This window comes from Myxine glutinosa, chromosome 3 (assembly GCF_964187855.1).
Source record: "Myxine glutinosa chromosome 3, kmMyxGlut1.1, whole genome shotgun sequence".
Taxonomy (NCBI): Eukaryota; Metazoa; Chordata; class Myxini; order Myxiniformes; family Myxinidae; genus Myxine; species Myxine glutinosa.
The window spans coordinates 178,159,898-178,187,468 of NC_136263.1; the positions used below are offsets into that span (position 1 = coordinate 178,159,898).

At 48.5% G+C, this 27,571-nt stretch overlaps 1 protein-coding gene across 2 annotated transcripts in view; it reads left to right on the plus strand.

Annotated features, from left to right (window-relative positions):
- Positions 1–548: 548 nt before the first annotated feature.
- PSTK (phosphoseryl-tRNA kinase) overlaps positions 549–27,571 on the plus strand; it is a 33,206-nt gene continuing 6,183 nt past the window's right edge. Inside the window, exons 1-5 of one of the 2 annotated variants that reach the window (XM_068109795.2) lie at positions 549–956; positions 7,526–7,829; positions 22,165–22,366; positions 25,764–25,842; positions 27,125–27,218. In XM_068109795.2, coding sequence (XP_067965896.2) covers positions 789–956; positions 7,526–7,829; positions 22,165–22,366; positions 25,764–25,842; positions 27,125–27,218 — 847 coding nt within the window. In that variant the 5' untranslated portion in view covers positions 549–788. The remainder of the gene's footprint in view (positions 957–7,525; positions 7,830–22,164; positions 22,367–25,763; positions 25,843–27,124; positions 27,219–27,571) is intronic. The other variant, XM_068109796.2, reaches the window with a different exon arrangement.

Genomic DNA, 27,571 nt, shown 5'->3' on the forward strand with positions numbered 1-27,571 from the left:
GTTTGTGTCCCTATTCACCTTGCTGTCCCTATTCACCCCATTTCACGGAACCTCTAGTTAAGTTCGCCAAACATAGTTGTGTATTCTTGGGCACTAACACGTCACCGATTTAAATATAACCGAATCACTGATTTGCTGAAAAAACTAGTCACCGCGGTCGCCATCTTGGTACCGCAACATGAAAAAACCCTATTAAAAAATATACATATATTTTAAAACCTGCTCTTGGTACTCATATCATGAAAAAGTTCTATAAAAAATAAAATAAGTCAGTTTATTTAATAACCTGCTAATTTTTGTTTTGCTGGAGTCCAAATATGGCGGCTGCGTGGCGTCATTAGCAAACGTACTCTCATCGGCCGGTAGTTATTCCATATTATAGAGCTCAGTGTGAGATGTCCTCCCCATTCCCCACTAATCGCCCCACAGGCCGCATGTACCGCACGGTATGAGTCGAAATAATGCATCTCCGCTTTTAAATAAATACGCTGAAATCGTTGAAGTAACTGCACCCGATTTGAAGCGCGAGAACCTCGCATCACATCTCCGTGACCCGGATGATGTTTATCACGTGATCCCAGTAAGCCTTGCGTAGTAAAAAAAAAAGAATGAACAAAACGTTATTTTTATTTCCACACTATTCGTTTCGGTGATCTATCAAATCACTTCACGCAGTGGAAAGTAAAATAGAAATAAATTCCGAAAGAAGAAGAAGAAGAGGCTTATAGAGAAACACGTTGGAGATTTGTTGTGTGGACGAGAGAGATTCAAACTTCAAAGTCAAAGCGATGATCGTCGGGCCACGCGTGCTGTGCGTGCTGTGCGGTCTCCCCGCGAGCGGAAAGTCCACGCTGTGCGCGCGGCTCCGCTCACGGCCCGACCCGCGCTTCCTGCTCCTGTCGTACGACTCGGTGCTGCCGGCCGTGGCTTTCCGACCTCAAGATGCCGGGGAAACCGTGAGTGCTGAAACATACAAATACAGAATGAATGCACTGGCATCACAGCTACGTCAGACCAGGTGAAGGTCGTTAATGAGCCAGCTGGGTTTTTCTTTACCAACAATGCAATCGTGAGTGACATAGCTGATAGCAACTCACCTGAGGTGAGTTTGACAATTGACTTTCTGTAATAAACTACTTTTGTGAGCAAATTGGAGATTAGAATAATACCTTCACCTGGATTTGAACCCTCCTACCTCTTGGTCTTAGATGTCGATCCAGTGCCCCCACCAATATGGGGCAACCGGATTAACATTCCCTTGAAATAGGATTACCATAAATTAAGGAAAAAAAAGAAAGAAAAAAAAGAAGTTCATCCTCACCGGATCAAGCGTTCTACTTGTCTATTTATGACGTCATAATGAAGGCATCTATGACATCAATAACATGTTCTTCCCCATGGGGAGTACTTTACAATGAGCCACCTTTCAATGTTTTTCTATGGAACGGTTTCAGAGATATAGAGGTGCAAAGTTTTTCTGTTTCCAAGATGGTGCCCGTACCACGTGACCTATTACGTCATAATTATGTTTTAAAAATATACAGGAGGCACTCCTATTGTGAAAATTTCGTGTCAATCGGAACAACAGTTACAGGGAAAGCAAATTTTAAAAGGAATAAACCCACAACATGCCGGTGGAAGGGACATACATACATATACATTTAGATACATACGTGCATTAGCTACATACATACATACATACATTAGATACATACATGCATTATTAACACTAGAGAAATACCTGTGCTACACACGGGTGGGAGGCCAGAAGCAAGCAGGCAATGCAGATACGGTGAATGCTAAAGCATGAAACCAATAAATTCCACATTCCTGCAGCACCTTCAGCGCACATCAGACATGGACAGCAAGTTCGTGAAGGACTTCCATGAAAAACGTACCCGTTCGCAAACAAACGGGTACGTTCACGTATAGAAACATCGATCGTGGGTCCGTGGCGAATCTGCATATGGCGATGGCAAAATATCAGAAATTGAAGGCTTTTTTATTTTAAACGATTCATATAAACATCCGTTGAATCATATCACACGCAAATCATCAAAATCTAAACAATATCTTGAGAATTTCAATAAAAGCCACATCACTGTTCATATCAACAACAACAACAACAACATGCATTTTAAGGCCATTTTCCCTGCTAGAGCGGGGGTTAGCCTTGCGGTCCCCATGACAATCTTCTCCATCACTGTTCATATCGGTAAATATTATTCCACTAGCCGAAACCCGTGGAACATCCACGGAAGGGAGGATGTGGTGTATGGATAGAGTGTACCATTATGGATGGCATAGGGGATTTGCTTGTCCGAGTAAGAGTTAGGAAGAAAGATGAGAATGAAGAGTGCGTATATGAACAACGATCGCCGACACCGGCACAAATGCATGCTCTGGATTGTCCATTCAGTGGACGGCTTGCTTTCGCCTTCGCCTGTCCAATCAGCGGACGGCTTGCTTCGCCTTCGCCCAGCAGACGCCAATACGATGGCGTCGTACGATGGCGTCGTATCGGCAGTTAATCGGATGCTTTTGGGCCCCAACGTCGGCTAATTCAGATTTTTCGAGTATGGCTGTACGTGATAAACAAAGAGCGCGGTTCGTAGATCGTAAATCCATTAGTGCCGTGGGCATCGGGTCACTGGGTGCGGCGTAAAAGGGATAACAAAGTTGAGTCCTTACGCTATTATTATATAGATAGTGTTTCAAATCGTGATCGATACACTATGATCGTGATGATCGTGATCGTGAATCGTGATCGATACACTGTGATCGTGAATCGTGATCGATAATCGTGTTCACAATCGCTATGTCGTATGTACTCCCGATACGTGTACCAAATTCCCGATACGTGTAACTGTACCAAATCAACAGTTAAAAGGATTTTGAGCCGATAGGTGTTACGGCCTTGGCAAGATCGATGGAGACAGCGATCTGTTAGATTTGATCCTCCTTCATGCCGAAGTGCAGATCCTCCTTCATGCCACATCCGATTGATGCAGCTGTGCAGCGATTGGTGCAGTCGTTTGTGCGGCACATGGTGCAGCGATCGGTGCAGTCGTTTGTGCGGCACATGGTGCAGCGATCGGTGCAGTCGTTTGTGCAGCACACATTGCAGCGATCGGTGCAGTCGTTTGTGCGGCACACGGTGCAGCGATCGGTGCAAACGTGGACTCCCACACTGCCACATCCTGCTGATGCTGACTCCCGCATGACGTTGTTTTCCCGGGTGCCGCACAAACGACTGCACCGATCGAGATTTAACGGATGTTTATATAAATTGTTTAAAAGGAAAAAAAGCCTTCAATTTCCGATATTTAGCCTTTTCATTTGGGCCTCCCAATTGAAGCCCCGCCCGTAGGACGGGTACCGTTGCTCGACGTAAGAAGACGTCACAATGAACATCATGCAAACGCGAATGTTATGTGTGAGTCCAAACCTGAGAATGCTGGAGACTAAAGCTGAAATTGGGAAAACGAAATAGCCTATTTTACTCCTGGGGATCCCAGGATTACCCACACAAAATATCTTTGCGATCGTTTCAGCAGTTTTTACGGTACCTTCGAAAAGACAGACACATTTGGTGAATTATCGTAAGATACATACATAAGATACATACATACATATACATGAGATATATACATTATATACATATATACATATACATTAGATACATACATACATATACATAAGATACATACATACATAAGATACATACATACATACATTAGATACATACATACATTAGATACATACATACATTAGATACATACATACATTAGATACATACATACATTAGATACATACATACATTAGATACATACATGCATTAGATACATACATGCATTAGATACATACATGCATTAGATACATACATGCATTATATACATCCATGCATTAGATACATATACATTAGATACAAACATACATTAGATACATACATACATACATTAAATACATACATACATACATACATTAGATACATACATACATACATACATTATATACATATACATAAGATACATACATACATACATTAGATACATACATACATACATGCATTAGATATTTATATGCATTAGATACTTAAATGCATTAGATACATACATTAGATACATACATGCATTAGATACATACATACATACATTATATACATACATGCATTAGATACATACATACATATACATGAGATACATACATGCATTAGATACATACATACATTATATACATACATGCATTAGATACATACATACATATACATTAGATACATACATGCATTAGATACATACATACATACATTATATACATACATGCATTAGATACATACATACATATACATGAGATACATACATATACATTATATACATATACATTAGATACATACATACATATACATTAGATACATACATACATAAGATACATACATACATTAGATACATACATACATTAGATACATACATACATTAGATACATACATACATTAGATACATACATACATTAGATACATACATGCATTAGATACATACATGCATTAGATACATACATGCATTAGATACATCCATGCATTATATACATCCATGCATTAGATACATACATACATTAGATACATACATACATTAGATACAAACATACATTAGATACATACATTAGATACATACATACATACATTAAATACATACATACATTAGATACATACATACATTATATACATACATACATGAGATACATACATACATACATTAGATACATACATGCATACATGCATTAGATATTTATATGCATTAGATACTTAAATGCATTAGATACATACATGCATTAGATACATACATGTATACAGACAAATGCTGTTCTCGACGGCATTGCCCTACGGGCTACGCTGTAAAAAGAGGGGGTGTATGTATGCTATCTGTATCGGTATGTACCAAATTGTGTGGTATTAATGTGTTTATATATACTGTGCGCTACATGTCGTCTACATTGACTATCCATTTAAATAAGATGAATGTTATGGCCTCAAAAAGCAATGTTATAAAGTGCCTTCAGAAAGTATTCACACCCCTTGAGACTGTTTAATTGACTGTCTAATGCACAAATGCCCATAACCTTTCTTGTCGCCGATCTACACCAAATACTACATAATGACAAAGTAAAAACATGTTTTTAGAAATTCTTACAAATTTATTGAAAATGAAATACAGAAATATCTAATTTACATAGGTCTTCAGGCCTCTGAGTCAATACTTTGTAGAAGCACATTTCGCAGCGATTACAGCTTCGAGTCTTCCTGGGTATGTCTGTATCAGCTTTGCACATCTGGATTTGGGGAGTTTCTCCCAAGCTTCCTTGCAGATTTGCTCAAGCTCTGTCAAGTTGGATGGGGAGCGTTGGTGAACAGCGATCTTCAAGTCTTTCCACAGATTATTAATGGGATTCAAGTCTGGGCTTTGGTTGGGCCACTCAAGGACTTTCACATTCTTGTTCTGAAGCCATTCAGTGTTGCTTTGGATGTATGCTTGGGGTCATTGGCCTGTTGTGTTTGAACGTAAATCTTTCCACAGTCTAAGGTCTTTTGCACTCTGAAGCAGGTTCTCCTCAAGGATTTACCTGCATTTGGCTCCATTGATTGTTCCCTCTATCCTTCCAAGATGCTGCCACCACCATGCTTCACAGTGGGGACGGTGTTAGATGGCTGATGAGCTGTGCTTGTTTTCTGCCAGACGTAGCGCTTTGCATTCAGGCCAAAGAGTTCAATTTCCATCTCATCAGACCACAATATATCTTCCTTCGTGCTCTGTCTTTTACGTGCCTTTTTGCAAACTCCAGGCGTGCTGCCGTCATGTGGCTTTTTCTCAGGGGTGGTGTCTGTCTGGCCAATCTCCCATGAAGCCTAGATTTGTGAAATGCTGCAGATACTGTTGTGCTTCTGGCAGGTTCTCCCATCTCAGCCTAGGAACTCTGTAGTTCTCTCAGTGGTCATTGGGTTCTTGGTCACCTCCCTAACCAAGGTCCTTCTTGCCCGGTTGCTCAGTTTGATATGTTGGCCAACTCTTGGAAGAGTCTGGTAGTTCCATATTCTTTCCATTTACTAATCATGGAGCTCACTGTGCTGTTGGGAACTTTCACCATTCTATAAATTGTTTTATACCCTTGCCCAGATCTATACATCCTCACAATTCTATCTTGGAGTTCTACGGACAGTTGCTTGGATTTTGTGGTCGATTTTCTGCTCTGACATTGAATGTCAACTGTGGGACCTTGTATAGAAAGGTTTGTTTCTTTCTAAATCTTGTGTTGGCCACAGGTGGACTCCAATCAAGTTGAAGAGACATCTCAAGGAAATTAGATACACCTGAACTCATTTTGGAATGTCATAGCAAAGGGGTTGAATACTTATTGACTCAAGACATTTCAGCTTTTCATTTTTAATTATTTTGTAAAAAAAATGCTATAAAAAATACCTGTTGACATTTCAGGGTATTATGTGTAGATCAGCGACAAAAAAACAAAATCTCTATTCAATCCATTTTACTCGTAAATTCAGGCTGCGACACAACAAAATGTGAAAAAAGTCAAGGGGCGTGAAAACTTTCTGAAGGCAATGTATTTAGTCAAATTTCAACGTACCTCTGCATATGGCGAGTCCTTTCCTTCCACCAGTCCTTATTCGAACCTCGATTAATTTTGACTGCAAACCTCCGTTGTTCCAGTCAACATACTGAATTATTACTGTTAATATTGTGCTTGTCCGAGTCCACATGAGACTAAATCAATAGCACCTTTATTTGCCACAGAGATGTACGTTCCATCTCGACATACATACAAGCATTCGGCTTCCCATTCTTCTCGACCACTTTGAAAACACATTTGTCTTTAGTTCTGCAGTGAATTTACACTTTTGTTTCGGCATTGTAAAGAAGACAATTAAACAAAGGTAGTACATAGTCTAATGGTACACACTCAGAATAGACACTGATTCATGGACAGCATGACACTGGACTCTCACTGCGAGGTTGGACAGGAAGTTGATGCGTGATATTTGAACATGTCCATTACGCCATGATGGAGTAGTACAGACCTGTACCAAACTGTCCTGGTCCAAACATTACATAAACTCATTTTATCACCTCAAGAAAATGTACAAAAATGGCTTAACCGTTTAAACAAACAAGGTTAAAAAAAAGTATCCCAAATTTTAAATGGCAAAATCCCAGACATTTTTAGATATTTTAAAAACCAAAGGACGGAGCCAAAAAGTGATTCCCAAAGGACCACACAATGCTTTGATTGAGAAGATACGAAATGGATCTTTATATTGCAAAACGTGTTTATGAAGCAAAGTCTAACGTCAGAAGAACCATGCCCGTGCAGCAACAGGATGTTAGTCTGCAGTCAGATATCTTTTTTTCCCCTTGGGAGATTGCTGTTGAGCATGCTATCCATACCCTGTGCAGTTGCACCTTTGTTGTAGTTGACATATTAATGAGAAAACACTGTCTTTACGCTCTTTGCTTTGCAGACCCATTGGAAGTACTACAGGCAGAGTGTGTTGGACTGCCTTAAGCACTGGCTTCTCCATGGTTGCTCCACACAGGACGACATTCCAGCCAATGTGCCTGCAGAGGTTTGGACATTGTTTCTGAGGCAGCTGCAGCAACATCATCTGCGTGACCCACCATGGTCCAGCATAAAAGCCTCGTCAGCTAATGCACAAATGCCCATAACCTTCCCAGAGCAGTCTCCACATAGGTTGGCTATTATTCTAGATGATAATTTCTACTACCGGAGTATGCGCTACGAAGTCTACCAGCTCGCCCGTGAAGGTGTGGAACTTGTGTTTCTTTTATCATCTAAAAAAGGAAGTTTGTCACCAAACAATGCAATGCTCTCACCGAACTAGAACGGCACTCGATAAAGCACACACCTCCACAAGGCTGAACAGTTTGTTTTGTATCCCAATGATAGGCCAGATCTGGATTCGTACCTGAACCAAAATATAATCGGCTGTTCTTGTCACATAACCAACTCGTCCACCAAGTTTAGTCTTAACTCATCCACAACTTTTATTACAAGTTTAAAATGTACAAAAATAAACAGGCTTATTAAAGAACATGTCGGTAACAAAGAAAGCACGATAAAACTAAAATCCTAAATTGAGGGACCCTCCACACAGACCTGTACACAGACAAAGGGAAATATAAAAGAACGAAAATAAATGTGTGCGAATTATTGTGGGGACTTAGCTCAACTCGGCTGGTGTGTCTCACCAGGAATCGCCAAATATCGTCTGTCTTTTGCGGGAAAGTGCGTTCGTTCGCGCGCTGCTCGGCCTCACTGCGCGTCCGCTCACTCCACCCTCGTTGCGCTGCAGTGAGCAGGCAGCGCCTGTCCCTGTCATTGTTGTTGCTTGGACAACTGCAGCTCTTCCTCACGACCACCAGCAAGATCTCGCCACACGGCCGTTTGCGACCTGGTCCAAAATCGGAAAAGGGCTAGAAGATGTCGGCACCCAACCGTCAGCTATGGCATCCAGAACGAGAAGGGAGAGATGTCCGCCGCTCCAACTATTTTGTACCCGTGGCTCTGACGTCATCTGTCCTGCTTCACCAATCAGCTAATCCCTTTTTACTAATCCTTTCTGTCAATCAAACCCTGGACCAATCACTGCCCCTTTAGGCGCGGCTCTCGGCCTGCCCGTCCTGTGTCCTCTTACCAAGTCGGGGTAATCAGCGGTAGTGCTTCATGCATAGTTTCCTGTGGTTTTTAATTAGGGTGTTTAAATGCGTGATTTCTTACTAGTTGTGTGTGCTGCATATGTCATAAGGAACAAAGGAATAATTAGAGGCAACTAGAACGCCACTCAGTAGAGTGCATACTCCCGCCGTGGGTCAAGTTGGAATAGTACGATTTCACAAAAGTTTGAGGGAGTAGTTAAGTGACAAGACAAGACAACACAAGACAAGGCAGACACTGCACAGATACATATATATTTAGAATATATAGAAGATAATGTTTAAATTAAAAAAAAAGGCAATTTCACTTACATTTTCGGATTCAGCGTTCAATTCTATATAAGTGAGTGTATTTTGAGGCATGTGTGACCTCAAATAAAATTGTAAGCCAGAAAAAACGTTCGTTTCATTCCTTAGGGATACAACATGTAAAACTGGCCCAAACGTGAAAACAAAACTCGCTCATTTTAAGTCGTACAAGCTAATGCGACCACTCATTCTTCTGGGAAGAATCCCGTGCACATGCTGGTCACACTTATAAGTCACCTAAGTCTTTATAAGCTCATCAAATACTGACACCGCGATTGATTCGCTGAGGTAAATGTTGATATCTCTTCTGAGGTTAAAAAAAAACAAAGAAAAAAAACAGTTTTAAAGCATTATATGTATCAAACGATACATTTTATGAAATGGGGAAACCTAATGCACACTTTGGTGGTTTTAAAATGACAGAATATGTTTATTAGAAAGAAAAAAAAATGAACATTGAAGACGACGCTGCTAAAAATAATACACCGCTCTAACGCATAACCACGAGTTTAAACTACATTTACAACAAATATGAAAACTATTTTCATATCACAATGTTAAATATAGAATATATAGAAGATAATGTGAAAAAAAAATGAGCCCTATCTTCCAATGGTAAAAAATCCTTCAAAAAATTCATGGATCTGGAATAATATCCTGAGCTTCACCAAAAACTAATCAATTCTTCCTTATCTCAAGGGCAATCATCCCACCAACTTTCATCCAAATCAGTTCAGAACTTTTCCAGATATCTTGTTCACGAACACACACACACGGACGGACGGACACGATCGAATGCATTACTCCCTGGCGGGAGTAATTCCATACAGGGGATTAATTTACCCATAATCCCTCGCTAATTAACAAGCCCCACTCCTCTGATGGGGACAAAATATACACGCTTACATGACAGTCCGGTCGACACAAATTCCCGACTTATGGTACATCGAGATGGTTCTTCTTCAGGCCAGTCGGAGCACACTAATCTATACATTCTACCTGGTCTACAGTATCACTACACCCCACAAACATAAAAATATCATGCTGTAGCGGTTACCGCTGGCTGCACACAATCGCCTTGCACCGGCCAGAACACGGCCAGACGCGCCTCTCCCGGGCATGCCCGGACTCACTGTTCCCGGGCACGCCCGAACCTCCCGGGCACGCCCGGTCTCATCTTTCCCGGGCATGCCCGCTCTCGCCTTTCCAGGGCTCGCCCAGAGCGTCCGGGCATGCCCGCTATCGCCTTTCCAGGGCACGCCCAGAGCGCCCGGGCACGCCCGCTATCGCCTTTCCAGTGCTCGTCCAGAGCGCCCGGGCACGCCCAGCCTCGACTTGCCAGGCCGCAGCCAAACACGCCCGGGCAGGTCCAGACTCGCCTTTCCAAGGCTCGCCCTTGACACCCGGGCATGCCCGGTATAGCTTTTGCCGGGCAAACTTCCCGACATAAATGTGTATATATATTGCTGCCCGATAAACGGGCTTGTCGGAATACCTGAGCTGTTTTGTTTCAATAAAGCAACTCGGACGAATTCCGTCTTTGGTCGCGTCAATTCTTTCGACTCGCGTTGGAGCGCAGTTCCTTCATTGGTGACCTACCGACATGGATACGGCAGTGACGCTTAAACTGCCTACCTTCTGGGAGGCTCACGCGGCTGTTTGGTTCGCTCAGGCGGACTCTCAGTTCGCCCTGCGAGGCATCACCGCGGACGACACCCGCTTCCACCATGTTGTGGCGGCGCTCGGTTCGGCCACTGCGGCCCGCGCCTTCAGCCTCCTCGAGCACCCGCCAGCTGCTGACAAATACGACGCGCTGAAGACACTCCTCCTCGACGCTTTTGCCCTCTCACCGGCAGCACGCGCACGGCGCCTGCTCGCTCTGCCCGAGCTCGGCGACACGCGCCCGTCCGAGCGCATGGACTATATGCTCTCGTTGCTCAGTGAGCACTCTCCGGATTTTCTGTTCCGCGAGCTGTTCCTTCGCCAGCTGCCTCACCCGGTACGCCTCGCCCTGGCTGGCACGTTGATCACGGATTCCCACGCCCTCGCCAGGAATGCCGATAAGATCTCCTCGGCGGGCCAGCACATCGGTGCGGTTACCTGGAGCCCGCCGCCGTCCGAGGCGACGCCCACGACGCGCGAGCGCCCTGCGCGGTTGGAGGCCGAACTGCCGGTGCAACTGGCGGCCGCCACGCCGCACCGCCCGCTTCCGACACGACGGCCGGGGCCTCCACCTGACCGGGCGTGGTGTTATTACCACGCCAGGTTCGGACACAAGGCTCGGACGTGCCGGCCCCCGTGCACTTTCGGCAGGTCGGGAAACGACCGGGCCGGCGTTCATTCCCAGCCATGAGCGCCGGCCACTCGGGCAACTTGCTGTTTATTCGGGACAAAGCGTCTGGGCGGCGTTTCCTGTGTGACACCGGCGCTCAACTGAGCGTCATACCCGCCTCCGAGCAGGACAGGCGGGACGCCGTTTGCGGCCCCTCTTTGGTCGCTGCTAATGGCTCGGCCATACGCACTTTCGGCCCACGCGTCGTCACCCTCTGCTTCGGCAGCCAGCGTTTTCAATGGACTTTTGTGACCGCCTGCGTCCCCATGACTTTGCTGGGCGCCGACTTCCTCTGCACGCACGGGCTGCTGGTCGACGTCAAACGTCGTCGCCTTGTCAACGCCGAGACCTTCAGCTCCCTGGCGTGCACGATGAGCAGCTCCGCGCCGACCGAACTGGCGTGCGCCCTCCCGGCAGCGAACGAGTTCGCTCGCCTGCTCGCGGAATTCCCGGCCCTCACGCCGCCGACGTTTTCGGCCGTCACGGTGCGGCACGGGATCGAGCACCACATACCCACTTCGGGCCCGCCGGTCTACGCCAGGGCCCGCCGCCTCGACCTGGCCAAGCTCGCCGTGGCGAAGGCCGAGTTCGACGCATTGGAGCACCTCGGCATCGTGCGGTGCTCCGATAGCGCGTGCGCCTCGCCACTGCACATCGTGCCAAAGCCAGGGGGTGGATGGCGCCCGTGTGGCGACTACCGCCATCTCAACGACGCTACCACCCCCGACAGGTACCCGATCCCGCATATTCAGGACTTTTCCGCCCGTTTGGCGGGACGGGTCATCTTTTCGAAAATTGACCTGATACGGGGCTACCACCAGGTACCTGTCCGGGCGGCCGACGTCCCGAAGACGGCCGTCATCACGCCGTTCGGCCTGTTCGAATTTTTGCGGATGCCGTTTGGCCTCAAGAACGCGGCCCAGGCGTTCCAGCGCTTGATGGACGGCGTGCTGCGCGACCTGCCGTTTCTTTTCGTCTATCTGGACGATATCCTCGTCGCCAGCACGTCCCGCGCCGAGCACCTCCTCCACCTCCGAACACTGTTCGGTCGCCTCAGCGAGCACGGATTAATTGTCAACCCGGTCAAATGCCACTTCGGCGCGACGACCGTTGAATTTTTGAGCCACCGCATCACCAAGACCGGGGCCGTGCCGCTGCCGACCAAGGTCGAGGCCATCACCACGTTCCCGCGTCCCCGTTCCATCAAGGCCCTCCAAGAGTTCCTCGACATGGTGAATATTTATCACCGATTCGTGCCCCGCACTGCTCAGCTCATGCGGCCCCTTTACGAGGCCCTCCGGGGCAAGCCGGCCAAGCATGACATTGTTTGGTCCGCGGCCATGGACGCGGCCTTCGCCAGCGCCAAACGGGCCCTCGCCGACACAACGCTGCTGGCTCACCCGGTGCTCAACGCGCCCATCGCCCTCACTACGGACGCCTCCAACTACGCGGTGGGCGCCGTCCATGAGCAATGGGTGGACGGGGTTTGGCAGCCACTCGCTTTTTTCAGCCGGCAACTCCGGCCGAACGAGTTAAACTACAGCACGTTCGACCGCGAGCTGCTTGGGCTATTCCTGGCCGTTCGCCATTTCCGACACCTCCTGGAGGGCCGCCCGTTCACGGCTTTCGTCGACCACAAGCCTTTGGTCTACGCAATGGCTAAGGTCACGGAGCCGTGGTCGGCCCGCCAGCAGCGCCACCTCTCCGCCGTGTCGGAATTCACCACGGACATCCGGCACGTCGCCGGCAAAGACAACGCCGTGGCCGACTGTCTTTCTCGGGCCAGCGCGAACGCGGTCCACCTCGACGTGGACTTCGCGCTCATGGCGGCCGACCAGACCACCGACGCCTCGGTGCAGGCACTCCGTGCGGCGGACACGGGCCTCCGCCTGGCCGACATTCCCTTCGCGGGCACCGTCCTGCTCTGCGACGTCTCCCAGGGCCAGCCTCGCCCCATCGTGCCCGTTTCCTGGCAGCGCCGCATCTTCGCCTCCATCCACGGCCTTTCTCACCCGGGCCGGAAAGCTTCTCAGAAGCTGGTGTCGGCGCGTTTCATCTGGCACGGCCTTTGACGAAACATCCGCGACTAGGCCAACGCCTGCACGGCCTGCCAGCGGGTCAAGGTCCACCGCCACATCCAGGCCCCGCTGGCACCTTTCGCCGTGCCTGAACGGCGTTTCGACCACGTCCACGTGGACCTGGTGGGTCCCCTGCCCCCCTCGCGGGGGTTCACCCACCTGCTCACCATGGTGGACAGGACCACCAGGTGGCCGGAGGCCGTGCCCCTCGCCTCCACCACCACCGCCGACGTGGCGCAGGCGTTCATCGCCACCTGGGTCGCGCGCTTCGGCGCACCAGCGGACATCTCGTCCGACCGCGGCCCACAGTTCACGTCTGAGCTTTGGGGCACGGTCGCCCGTTCGTTGGGGGTCACGCTGCACCGCACCACGGCCTACCACCCCCAAGCCAACGGGTTGTGCGAGCGGTTTCACCGCTCCATGAAGGCCGCACTCATGGCCGGCCTTCAGGACGACGGTTGGGCCAACCGGCTGCCGTAGGTCCTTTTGGGCCTTCGCACGGCCCCCAAGGAAGACCTCCAGGCGTCCACCGCCGAGCTCGTCTACGGCCAGCCGCTCCGCGTCCCGGGCGAATTCGTGCCCGACGCTACCAGTCCCTGGTCCGCCGCTCGCCAGCGCTCGGACCTCCAGGAGGCCGCCCGACGATTTGCCCCCGTGCCGACGTCCCGCCACGGTGGCCCCCAGTCCTACGTCCCCCCGGCGCTTCGCACAGCGGAGTACGTCTTTGTGCGTCATGACACGCACCAGGGGCCACTCCGGCCGCCGTACGACGGGCCCTTCCGGGTCCTGCGACGGGGCGACAAGTCTTTCATCGTCGACTTTGGCGGCCGGCCGGACCGGATTTCTGTGGACCGCCTCAAACCGGCGCACATGGACGTCGACCGACCACCACGGTTGGCCCTTCCTCCGCGGCGAGGCCGCCCCCCGTCCACAGTTCCCCCCGCTCGACCACCCACCACCATGTCGGACCCCTCCCCACGACCCTCCAGGGGTCGCTTCGACCGGGTCATCCAGACCCCCCTTAAATTGACCCTGCCGGTGCAGGTCGATTCTGGAGGGGCGTGTGTAGCGGTTACCGCTGGATGCACACAATCGCCTTGCACCAGCCAGAACACGGCCAGACGCGCCTCTCCCGGGCATGCCCGGACTCACTGTTCCCGGGCACGCCCGAACCTCCCGGGCACGCCCGGTCTCGTCTTTCCCGGGCATGCCCGCTCTCGCCTTTCCAGGGCTCGCCCAGAGCGTCCGGGCATGCCCGCTATCGCCTTTTCAGGGCTCGCCCAGAGCGTCCGGGCATGCCCGCTATCGCCTTTCCAGGGCTCGCCCAGAGCGCCCGGGCACGCCCGCTATCGCCTTTCCAGTGCTCGTCCAGAGCGCCCGGGCACGCCCAGCCTCGACTTGCCAGGCCGCAGCCAAACACGCCCGGGCAGGTCCAGACTCGCCTTTCCAAGGCTCGCCCTTGACACCCGGGCATGCCCGGTATAGCTTTTGCCGGGCAAACTTCCCGACATAAATGTGTATATATATTGCTGCCCGATAAACGGGCTTGTTGGAATACCTGAGCTGTTTTGTTACAATAAAGCAACTCGGACGAATTCCGTCTTTGGTCGCGTCAATTCTTTCGACTCGCGTTGGAGCGCAGTTCCTTCAATGCTATATATAGTTTTTTGCCCGATCTCTCGATGGTGAAGAATCACTTTTAAAATGTAATAATTCTCGTATCCGAATCCATATTCAGATCTTCACCAAAATTGAAACGATTCATTCTTGTCAAAAACCCAACCTGTCCACCAGGTTTCGTCCAAATCCGTCCATAACGTCTTTGATCCGGATTCAAATCTTCACCAAAATTGAATCAAGTCTCCCTTGTCACATACGCAACCTCTCCACCAAGTTTCGTCCAAATCCGTCCACAACTTTTTAGTTTATCTTGTTCACAGACAGGCGAGAAAACATAACCACCATCCACCTTTGATGGCGGAGGTAACAATGCAAGGCTCTATTGTCAACAATGCAAGGCTCCGATTGCCCAAAGGACGCAAGGCTCCGATTGCCCAAACGACGCAAGGCTCCGATTGCCCAAACGACGCAAGGCTCCGATTGCCCAAAGGACGCAAGGCTCCGATTGCCCAAAGGACGCAAGGCTCCGATTGCCCAAAGGACGCAAGGCTCCGATTGCCCAAAGGACGCAAGGCTCCGATTGCCCAAAGGACGCAAGGCTCCGATTGCCCAAAGGACGCAAGGCTCCGATTGCCCAAAGGACGCAAGGCTCCGATTGCCCAAAGGACGCAAGGCTCCGATTGCCCAAAGGACGCAAGGCTCCGATTGCCCAAAGGACGCAAGGCTCCGATTGCCCAAAGGACGCAAGGCTCCGATTGCCCAAAGGACGCAAGGCTCCGATTGCCCAAAGGACGCAAGGCTCCGATTGCCCAAAGGACGCAAGGCTCCGATTGCCCAAAGGACGCAAGGCTCCGATTGCCCAAAGGACGCAAGGCTCCGATTGCCCAAAGGACGCAAGGCTCCGATTGCCCAAACGACGCAAGGCTCCGATTGCCCAAACGACGCAAGGCTCCGATTGCCTAAACGACGCAAGGCTCCGATTGCCCAAACGACGCAAGGCTCCGATTGCCCAAACGACGCAAGGCTCCGATTGCCCAAACGACGCAAGGCTCCGATTGCCCAAACGACGCAAGGCTCCGATTGCCCAAACGACGCAAGGCTCCGATTGCCCAAACGACGCAAGGCTCCGATTGCCCAAACGACGCAAGGCTCCGATTGCCCAAACGACGCAAGGCTCCGATTGCCCAAACGACGCAAGGCTCCGATTGCCCAAACGACGCAAGGCTCCGATTGCCCAAACGACGCAAGGCTCCGATTGCCCAAACGACGCAAGGCTCCGATTGCCCAAACGACGCAAGGCTCCGATTGCCCAAACGACGCAAGGCTCCGATTGCCCAAACGACGCAAGGCTCCGATTGCCCAAACGACGCAAGGCTCCGATTGCCCAAACGACGCAAGGCTCCGATTGCCCAAACGACGCAAGGCTCCGATTGCCCAAACGACGCAAGGCTCCGATTGCCCAAACGACGCAAGGCTCCGATTGCCCAAAGGACGCAAGGCTCCGATTGCCCAAAGGACGCAAGGCTCCGATTGCCCAAAGGACGCAAGGCTCCGATTGCCCAAAGGACGCAAGGCTCCGATTGCCCAAAGGACGCAAGGCTCCGATTGCCCAAAGGACGCAAGGCTCCGATTGCCCAAAGGACGCAAGGCTCCGATTGCCCAAAGGACGCAAGGCTCCGATTGCCCAAAGGACGCAAGGCTCCGATTGCCCAAAGGACGCAAGGCTCCGATTGCCCAAAGGACGCAAGGCTCCGATTGCCCAAAGGACGCAAGGCTCCGATTGCCCAAAGGACGCAAGGCTCCGATTGCCCAAAGGACGCAAGGCTCCGATTGCCCAAAGGACGCAAGGCTCCGATTGCCCAAAGGACGCAAGGCTCCGATTGCCCAAAGGACGCAAGGCTCCGATTGCCCAAAGGACGCAAGGCTCCGATTGCCCAAAGGACGCAAGGCTCCGATTGCCCAAAGGACGCAAGGCTCCGATTGCCCAAAGGACGCAAGGCTCCGATTGCCCAAAGGACGCAAGGCTCCGATTGCCCAAAGGACGCAAGGCTCCGATTGCCCAAAGGACGCAAGGCTCCGATTGCCCAAAGGACGCAAGGCTCCGATTGCCCAAAGGACGCAAGGCTCCGATTGCCCAAAGGACGCAAGGCTCCGATTGCCCAAAGGACGCAAGGCTCCGATTGCCCAAAGGACGCAAGGCTCCGATTGCCCAAAGGACGCAAGGCTCCGATTGCCCAAAGGACGCAAGGCTCCGATTGCCCAAAGGACGCAAGGCTCCGATTGCCCAAAGGACGCAAGGCTCCGATTGCCCAAAGGACGCAAGGCTCCGATTGCCCAAAGGACGCAAGGCTCCGATTGCCCAAAGGACGCAAGGCTCCGATTGCCCAAAGGACGCAAGGCTCCGATTGCCCAAAGGACGCAAGGCTCCGATTGCCCAAAGGACGCAAGGCTCCGATTGCCCAAAGGACGCAAGGCTCCGATTGCCCAAAGGACGCAAGGCTCCGATTGCCCAAAGGACGCAAGGCTCCGATTGCCCAAAGGACGCAAGGCTCCGATTGCCCAAAGGACGCAAGGCTCCGATTGCCCAAAGGACGCAAGGCTCCGATTGCCCAAAGGACGCAAGGCTCCGATTGCCCAAAGGACGCAAGGCTCCGATTGCCCAAAGGACGCAAGGCTCCGATTGCCCAAAGGACGCAAGGCTCCGATTGCCCAAAGGACGCAAGGCTCCGATTGCCCAAAGGACGCAAGGCTCCGATTGCCCAAAGGACGCAAGGCTCCGATTGCCCAAAGGACGCAAGGCTCCGATTGCCCAAAGGACGCAAGGCTCCGATTGCCCAAAGGACGCAAGGCTCCGATTGCCCAAAGGACGCAAGGCTCCGATTGCCCAAAGGACGCAAGGCTCCGATTGCCCAAAGGACGCAAGGCTCCGATTGCCCAAAGGACGCAAGGCTCCGATTGCCCAAAGGACGCAAGGCTCCGATTGCCCAAAGGACGCAAGGCTCCGATTGCCCAAAGGACGCAAGGCTCCGATTGCCCAAAGGACGCAAGGCTCCGATTGCCCAAAGGACGCAAGGCTCCGATTGCCCAAAGGACGCAAGGCTCCGATTGCCCAAAGGACGCAAGGCTCCGATTGCCCAAAGGACGCAAGGCTCCGATTGCCCAAAGGACGCAAGGCTCCGATTGCCCAAAGGACGCAAGGCTCCGATTGCCCAAAGGACGCAAGGCTCCGATTGCCCAAAGGACGCAAGGCTCCGATTGCCCAAAGGACGCAAGGCTCCGATTGCCCAAAGGACGCAAGGCTCCGATTGCCCAAAGGACGCAAGGCTCCGATTGCCCAAAGGACGCAAGGCTCCGATTGCCCAAAGGACGCAAGGCTCCGATTGCCCAAAGGACGCAAGGCTCCGATTGCCCAAAGGACGCAAGGCTCCGATTGCCCAAAGGACGCAAGGCTCCGATTGCCCAAAGGACGCAAGGCTCCGATTGCCCAAAGGACGCAAGGCTCCGATTGCCCAAAGGACGCAAGGCTCCGATTGCCCAAAGGACGCAAGGCTCCGATTGCCCAAAGGACGCAAGGCTCCGATTGCCCAAAGGACGCAAGGCTCCGATTGCCCAAAGGACGCAAGGCTCCGATTGCCCAAAGGACGCAAGGCTCCGATTGCCCAAAGGACGCAAGGCTCCGATTGCCCAAAGGACGCAAGGCTCCGATTGCCCAAAGGACGCAAGGCTCCGATTGCCCAAAGGACGCAAGGCTCCGATTGCCCAAAGGACGCAAGGCTCCGATTGCCCAAAGGACGCAAGGCTCCGATTGCCCAAAGGACGCAAGGCTCCGATTGCCCAAAGGACGCAAGGCTCCGATTGCCCAAAGGACGCAAGGCTCCGATTGCCCAAAGGACGCAAGGCTCCGATTGCCCAAAGGACGCAAGGCTCCGATTGCCCAAAGGACGCAAGGCTCCGATTGCCCAAAGGACGCAAGGCTCCGATTGCCCAAAGGACGCAAGGCTCCGATTGCCCAAAGGACGCAAGGCTCCGATTGCCCAAAGGACGCAAGGCTCCGATTGCCCAAAGGACGCAAGGCTCCGATTGCCCAAAGGACGCAAGGCTCCGATTGCCCAAAGGACGCAAGGCTCCGATTGCCCAAAGGACGCAAGGCTCCGATTGCCCAAAGGACGCAAGGCTCCGATTGCCCAAACGGTGCATGGCTCCGATTGCCCAAACGATGCATGGCTCCGATTGCCCAAACGATGCATGGCTCCGATTGCCCAAACGATGCATGGCTCCGATTGCCCAAACGATGCATGGCTCCGATTGCCCAAACGATGCATGGCTCCGATTGCCCAAACGATGCATGGCTCCGATTGCCCAAACGATGCATGGCTCCGATTGCCCAAACGATGCAAGGCAGGCTCTATTGCCGAAACGATGCAAGGCAGGCTCTATTGCCGAAACGATGCAAGGCAGGCTCTATTGCCGAACAATGCAGGAAGGCAATATTGCCGAACAAGGCAGGAAGGCTCCATTGCCGAACAATGCAGGAAGGCTCCATTGCCGAACAATGCAGGAAGGCTCTATTGCCGAACAATGCAAGGTTCTGATTGCCGAACAATGCAATGCTATATCACCAAACGATGCAATGCTATATCACCAAACGATGCAATGCTATATCACCAAACGATGCAAGACTCTCATTGAACAATGCAAGAATACCGCCAAACAATGCAATGCTATATCGCCAAACAATGCAAGGCTCTCATTGAACAATGCGAGAATACCGCCACACAATGCAATGCTATATCACCAAACGATGCAAGGCTCTCATTGAACAATGCGAGAATACCACCACACAATGCAATGCTCTATCGCCAAACAATGCAAGGCTCTCATTGAACAATGCGAGAATACCGCCACACAATGCAATGCTATATCGCCAAACAATGCAAGGCTCTCATTGAACAATGCGAGAATACCGTCACACAATGCAATGCTATATCACCAAACGATGCAAGGCTCTCATTGAACAATGCGAGAATACCGCCACACAATGCAATGCTATATCACCAAACAATGCAAAACTCTCATTGAACAATGCGAGAATACCGCCAAACAATGCAATGCTATATCACCAAACAATGCAAGGCTATCATTGAACAATGCAAGAATACCACCAAACAATGCAAGACTCTCATTGAGCAATGCGAGAATACCGTCACACTCACTCTCATTGAGCAATGCTATATCACCAAACGATGCAAGACTCTGCTAGAATACCGTCACACAATGCAATGCTATATCACCAAACGATGCAAGGCTATCATTGAACAATGCAAGAATACCACCAAACAATGCAATGCAATATCACCAAACAATGCAAGACTCTGCTAGAATACCGTCACACAATGCAATGCTATATCACCAAACGATGCAAGGCTCTCATTGAACAATGCGAGAATACCGCCACACAATGCAATGCTATATCACCAAACAATGCAAGGCTATCATTGAAAAATGCAAGAATACCACCAAACAATGCAATGCTATATCGCCAAACAATGCAAGACTCTCATTGAGCAATGCGAGAATACCGTCAAACAATGCAAGACTCTCATTGAACAATGCGAGAATACCGTCACACAATGCAATGCTATATCACCAAACACTGCAAGGCTATCATTGAGCAATGCGAGAATACCGCCACACAATGCAATGCTATATCACCAAACAATGCAAGGCTCTCATTGAACAATGCGAGAATACCACCACACAATGCAATGCTATATCACCAAACAATGCAAGGCTATCATTGAGCAATGCGAGAATACCGCCACACAATGCAATGCTATATCACCAAACGATGCAAGGCTCTCATTGAGCAATGCAAGAATACCGCCAAACAATGCAAGGCTATCATTGAGCAATGCGAGAATACCGTCACACAATGCAATGCTATATCACCAAACGATGCAAGGCTATCATTGAACAATGCAAGAATACCACCAAACAATGCAATACTATATCACCAAACAATGCAAGACTCTCATTGAGCAATGCGAGAATACCGCCAAACAATGCAATGTTATATCACCAAACGATGCAAGGTTATCATTGAGCAATGCAAGAATACCTCCAAACAATGCAATGCTATATCACCAAACAATGCAAGACTCATTGAGCAATGCGAGAATACCGCCAAACAATGCAATGCTATATCACCAAACGATGCAAGACTCATTGAGCAATGCAAGAATACCGCCAAACAATGCAATGCTATATCACCAAACAATGCAAGACTCTCATTGATAAATGCGAGAATACCGTCACACAATGCAATGCTATATCACCAAACAATGCAAGGCTATCATTGAGCAATGCAAGAATACCGCCACACAATGCAATGCTATATCACCAAACAATGTAAGACTCTCTGAATAATGCAAGCAATGCATTACAATGCAATGCTATAATGCCACCAAACAATGCGAGAATACCGCTAAACAATGCAATGCTATAATTGCCAAACAATGCAAGGATAATGCTGAGCAAAGTGAGGCTACCACCAAGCAATGCAAGGTTATCGCCAGGCTCTTCAGGTTTGTCCCCTCGTTATTCAAGTTTGTCCCCTAGCTCTTCAAGTTTGTCCCTTAGCTCTTCAAGTTTGTCCCCCAAGCTCTTCAAATTTATTCCCTAGCTATTCAAGTCGATCACATAACGGCCACAATTTCATCACCTAAGTCCTAATGGATGCATGCCCATCACCTAATGAGAAGTTAAGCACCAAATGTTATCACCTTGTTATGCAAGTTTATCACCAACCAATGGTAGTATCAACGGATTCAAGATATTTGGTCTTTTGTGCAGAAGTAGTTCAAGCGGCATCAAAGCCAGAAAACGCCCTCCTTAAAGCCACTACCAAATGTATGAATATTGGTTATTCTTTCTCATACCAGATGAAATTTGATAAGCATTCCACAGTGATGCTCTCCTTTACGACACTCCAAATCCATCTCAGTTCCTAAATGCATGGAAAATGAAATTATTTTCATAATGTTTGAGCTTTATAATGTCCATTCTTCCTTCATCCTTCTGGCCCCAGTCTCTGCTGGTTTCATTCAGATTTTCCTGAACTGTCCTCTGGAGCTGTGCCTCCAGCGGAATGCCAGCCGGATTGTCCCTGTTCCTGTGATGGTATTGCAAACCATGGCAGAACGGTTGGAAGTACCTGATGTGGAGCAACGAGATTGGGAACGAGAAAGTCTGCATCTGGACACTTCCATTGTGGTACCTGATGTACAGATGTAAGCACTCTTCTGTCTTTGACTTAAAATATGTCAGTTTTAATAGCCAATGATTATATATTGACATGTGCTGGATACAGGCCAAGGCTAGTGTGACCACATCCTGTGATTAACTTTTTTGAGCTGAATTCCTTAAAGTAGGTTTCAGCCCATCATGTTCAGAACCTATAGAAAGTGGCAAGGTCATAACGGAAATATCATACACATCCAGTAAACGGTGAATATTCAGGAAAAGCACACACAAAAGTTGACATACATCTGCCACACTTTCTAAACGAGCACATGGTATGCAATTCAATAAAAACCTATTGAATATCTGTATACGAAACCTGGTGGTGTAATGGATAGAGTATCCGTTCCGAGCCAAAATATACCAGACATTTCCCTGGCCGAGTCATACCAAAGACGTTTAAATTCAGTTGGTTACAAATTACAAATGGATCAGTCACCAGGAGAAGAAAATCTCAACCACCACGCTATGAGCGAAACAGAACCATGATTATGTACGAGGGTTGCCCAAAAAGTTTTGCAACACAATTTTTTTATTGCTAGTAATTTATTATAGAATTCTTTGAACAGACTCATAGGATAACTAGATGTATTTATTACACTCATTTTTCTACATAGTCTCCGTCAACTTCAACAGCCTTGCGCCAACGAGAAACAAGAGCATGTATCCCCTTCTTGTACCAGTCTGAATCCTGCACTCGCAGCCACATCTTCACTCCTTCAATAACCTCATCATCGCTCCCAAAACCTCTTTTTTTTTTCTTTCTTTTTTTGTATACAAGATCGAGGCTCGTGAAAGAGCTAACATTAATCACACAAAAAGTCAAACCGACACATAAAACACAAAATAAGGGGAGCGGTAGACAAGATGGGGAGAGAGGAGGAAGGACACAAACACAACATTTGAGAGCAGGGACATCGAGAGAAATGTGGGAGGGAGAGGGCTTGGGGGGAGGTGGGAGAGGTATAAAACATATGGACACTGCAAGGACTTCCAGGAAAGAAGTTTACCAGAAGAAGTTTTCCCAAGGATGGCATCTTTGAGGGCTCCAAGGAGGTGGAAATCTGAGGGAGCAAGATCTGGGCTGTAGGGTGGGTGGGGAAGAACAGTCCATCTGAGTTTTGTGATCGTTTCCTGTGTTTTCAAACTTGTGTGTGGTTGTGCGTTGTCGTGTTGAAGGGGGATTTCAACAACATTTTTGTGAGGTTGAACTCTCCAAAAACGCTTCTGCAATTTTTTAAGAATTTGAATGTACAACAACACAACAGGCATTTTAAGGCCATTTTCCCTGCAAGAGCGGGGGTTAGCCCCCGCTAACCCCGCTAAGAATTTGAATGTACAGATCTGAGTTAATGGTTTGACCACTTGGCATAATGTCGACCTTGGCATAAAATCACCCCTCTGCATCCCAAAAAAAAAACAGTGGCCATGACTTTCTCTGCTGAAGGGGTAACCTTAAACTTCTTCTTCCAAGGAAAAGTTGGATTATGCCATTCCATTGACTGTGTTTTAGTCTCATGTTCAAAATGATGGATCCATGTTTCCTCCCCAGTGATGATCCGTGACAAAAATCTTTCACCATCAGCCTCGTAACGGGAGAGCAAATCTGAACACACCTCTTTCTGCAAAGTTTTGTGATCGTCGGTTCGGCTTCGTGGAACCCAACGTGCACACACTTTTGAATATCCTTAGATCCTTAGATGATGATCCTTAGATCCTTAGATCCTTAGATGATGACCTAAGGCATCAATAATGTTGTTCACACTTCCCATGGATACTGAGAGCTCAGTTGCAAACCTTCTGGTTGTAATCCGTTGGTCCTTTTGAATGAGTTCACCAGCACGTTGAAGCAACGCCGGAGTGACTGCTGTTGTTGGCCGGCCAGAGCGAGGCGCGTCACTGAGCTCCGCTTGGCCTTTCTCAGAACCCGCAATTCATTAAGCCCAACGATTTAAGTGTACATTTTTAAACTGCCTGTGAATGTTTGTTACTGATTCCTTCTCCGCCACAAGAAATTCAACAACAGGCCGTTGTTTAAAATGCTCATCACCACACAGCGCCATTTTGACGACCCCCTGCACATGCGCTAGAAAATTTATTGTTCCGCGGCACTGCAGTAGTAAACGGGACATTCAAAATGAACTACAGAATAAGTTAGATATTTCCTGTTGATTGTGGCTGAAGTATAGAAAGTGTTGCAAAACTTTTTGGGCAACCCTCGTATAATGTTGTTATATAGACTTTGAAAAAACATTTGACTGTGTGTGGCAAGATGGCTTATGGAGGGCACTTCAACTCTGGCTTCCCTATTAAAATCACCAAGCTTCTCCGAGCACTCAATGGCAAGTCATAGAGCACAGTAACAGTGAATGGAGATCTGACTGTCTGGGTAAACATGACAGTTTGGGTCCGTTAGGGATGTGTGATATCACCACAGCTCTTCTTCAACTTATTGCTTGAACTCGTAATGATGCACGCAATACATGATATGCCGCAAGGAGTTAAATGATATCGGGTTGCAGGTCTTTAATCTGTGGGAAGGCGAATCCTTCCAACATGTTCATGTAAAATGTTGGTCACTGTATCCTCTGCAAAGAAAAACGGACCCACCAAGTGGTCATGGAGAAGTCAACACCACACATTGACCTTTGGACTGCTGTGTATGTGTTCAATGACTGACTGTCATTTGGTTTGAGTTCGTGCAGAATCTGCACCTATATAGGCATAAAGCTTCAGTCTTTTATGCAACATCTTGAGTACAGTGGTGGTTGGTCTTCTCAGTTCTCTGGAGCCTTTCAGTTGTTCTTAAGTTATCGTGGTAACAAAAACCTATTACAGACTCTGACCTTTGACCTCTTGACCCCAAAATCAAATCCGTTCATCTTTGCATCATTATACATAAATGTACCAAGTTTGATTTGGATCCCTTCAGCCATTCTCAAGATATCACGGCAACGAAACCTATCACGGACCAAAGAATAGCCGGATGGACAACCTGAAAACATACCTCTGGCGACTTCGATGGCGGAGGCATAAAAAATTGAACTTCACAACAAATTAATGATCTAAATATCAGTAGGGGTGCACACCAGTGTATGATTGAGAATTTCGAGAAATCTGTCAATGGTGGTTTACAGACAATTAATGTTGCGTTGCACTCTTCTACATTTGCAATACATTTATTTTGCTTAGTTAACCTTGGTCTAAGTTAGTTCTCTGGTTAAAAGCTGTCCGACGAGCCGACTACTTTTTGTACAACCAAACTAATAATACCTGCTTTGTTACCAGTGATTGTAAAATGCTCTCAAATTTGATTGGAGAATGCACAAATTACTATTGTCTAGCATTGTACTAATCTATTCTCCCCCCTCCCGTGTTGTGTTTAAGAGATATGATTATGGCACGAATAGCCAGAGCAATGGAAAATCCAGTGCCTGCAATCGAAGACTCAGATTCTCTGGAAAAGGTAACACACAGCGTCAACAAAGGCAAATCTTTCAAATTCCGGTTTAATTTTATTTTTTCTCACTGCAACAGTTATATTATAGACTAGTCGGGCAATGCTTGCAGACTGCAAGCAAGTACCGGGGTGTATCTGTCCTTCCTCGGCGGTGGAGATGTATTTGTAGTGGGCAGTGTATTTCACCACCAGGGCGACTTAAAAACGAGGGAATAATAAATTGTTTCTTTAGATGTTTTGGACCTTTACGTTTTGGAAATCCCATCTGCATTTCGACGATTTTTAGCTCACCTGGAACGAAGTTCATGGGAGCTTATGCGATGCCGCGTCGTCAGTCAGTCAGTCCGTCCGTCCATCAGTCCATAAACACTTGAAACTTCTTCTCCGAAACCGCTGATGGGATTGCAACCAAATTTGGCACAAAAGACATTTGTTATGTTGTGACTAAAGTTTGTTCATGGCTTTAAAAAAAAATGGAGGGGGTTACCCCCAAAAATAGGGTTTTTTTTCTTCTTTGTTTGTTTAAAGTGTTATGATTATGTTAGTATGATTCTTCTATGTGCTGCCCTGTCTTCTAGCAACCATTGAAATTGGTTTAAAATACCCTTAGTCAGTGCAGTATACTGTTTATTCTACCCGGTGAGCAACCAGGGGTATTGCCCCTATGTTTAAATGTAGGACTTCGTGTATCCATTTAGCTTGCCAGCGGGACAAAGCAATCTTTCTTTATATTCAAGTTTTCCATCAATGTAGATTGTGAAAAAAAGTGCCGATATGCATTGATGAAAACATGTCCTTGATGTTTGTTTTAACCAGGGTGTCTGATACAGAGGTCTGGCTGTATATGTAAATGTAATAACTAAAAATATGCACTGTAACACTTGCCACTGTACATCGTCTACAAACTATAAATGTTTACAACTTCCTCTCGCTGTACGTCTGAAAACAACATAAATCCACAGACACTTCCCTAATCATGGTGCCATAAAAAGAAGAGCCACTAGATCCCTTTGGGGTGTGATCGTGCCCATGAAAGATCGAGTGACCTGCCATTGTCTCAGATCACGTGACCTGCCATTGTCTTTGGTCACATGACCATCCCTGAACAAGAGCGATGCGACACGGGCCGACTTTTGTTTATGGACAGTTTGGTGGTGTATTTTTTTTTTCCCTTTTACCGTTTTATGGCGTCATTTTTTAACTCTACATCTTATTGTAATTATTACTTTATCAAATCCGATGAGCGGTCAATCTTTGAATTTTCTTTTCAAACAATTTTCATGCGCAGGCCCAGTCTCGAGCAGAATGCGGAGCGAGTCTTGTGCACCAGGTGGACGTGGCATTGAGACGCTGCGTGTCCGACACACTGAAACAACTCGCAAGTGAGTGGGTACCTCACAGCTTTGAATGCTGCTTGATGTCTTTGTGACTTGCTGAGTGAGAGTGACAGTGAGCGATCAGATCATCATGATGATGAGTTCGTAATTCCACCATACTGCTGCAAACCAGAGGCCAATGACCATCCAATTCTGAGAAATCCGATTGTAAGGTCCTCCAGGCTCGTCAAGGTGTATCGCTGGGACACAGGCCACACACAGGCTGGGACACAATCCAGTACAAAATCCTCCTCTTGACATACAAAGCTCTCCATAACCTGGCCCCATCCTACCTGGCTGACCTCCTCTCCAGACACACTCCCACCCGCAACCTCCGCTCTGCTGGTACCAACCTCCTG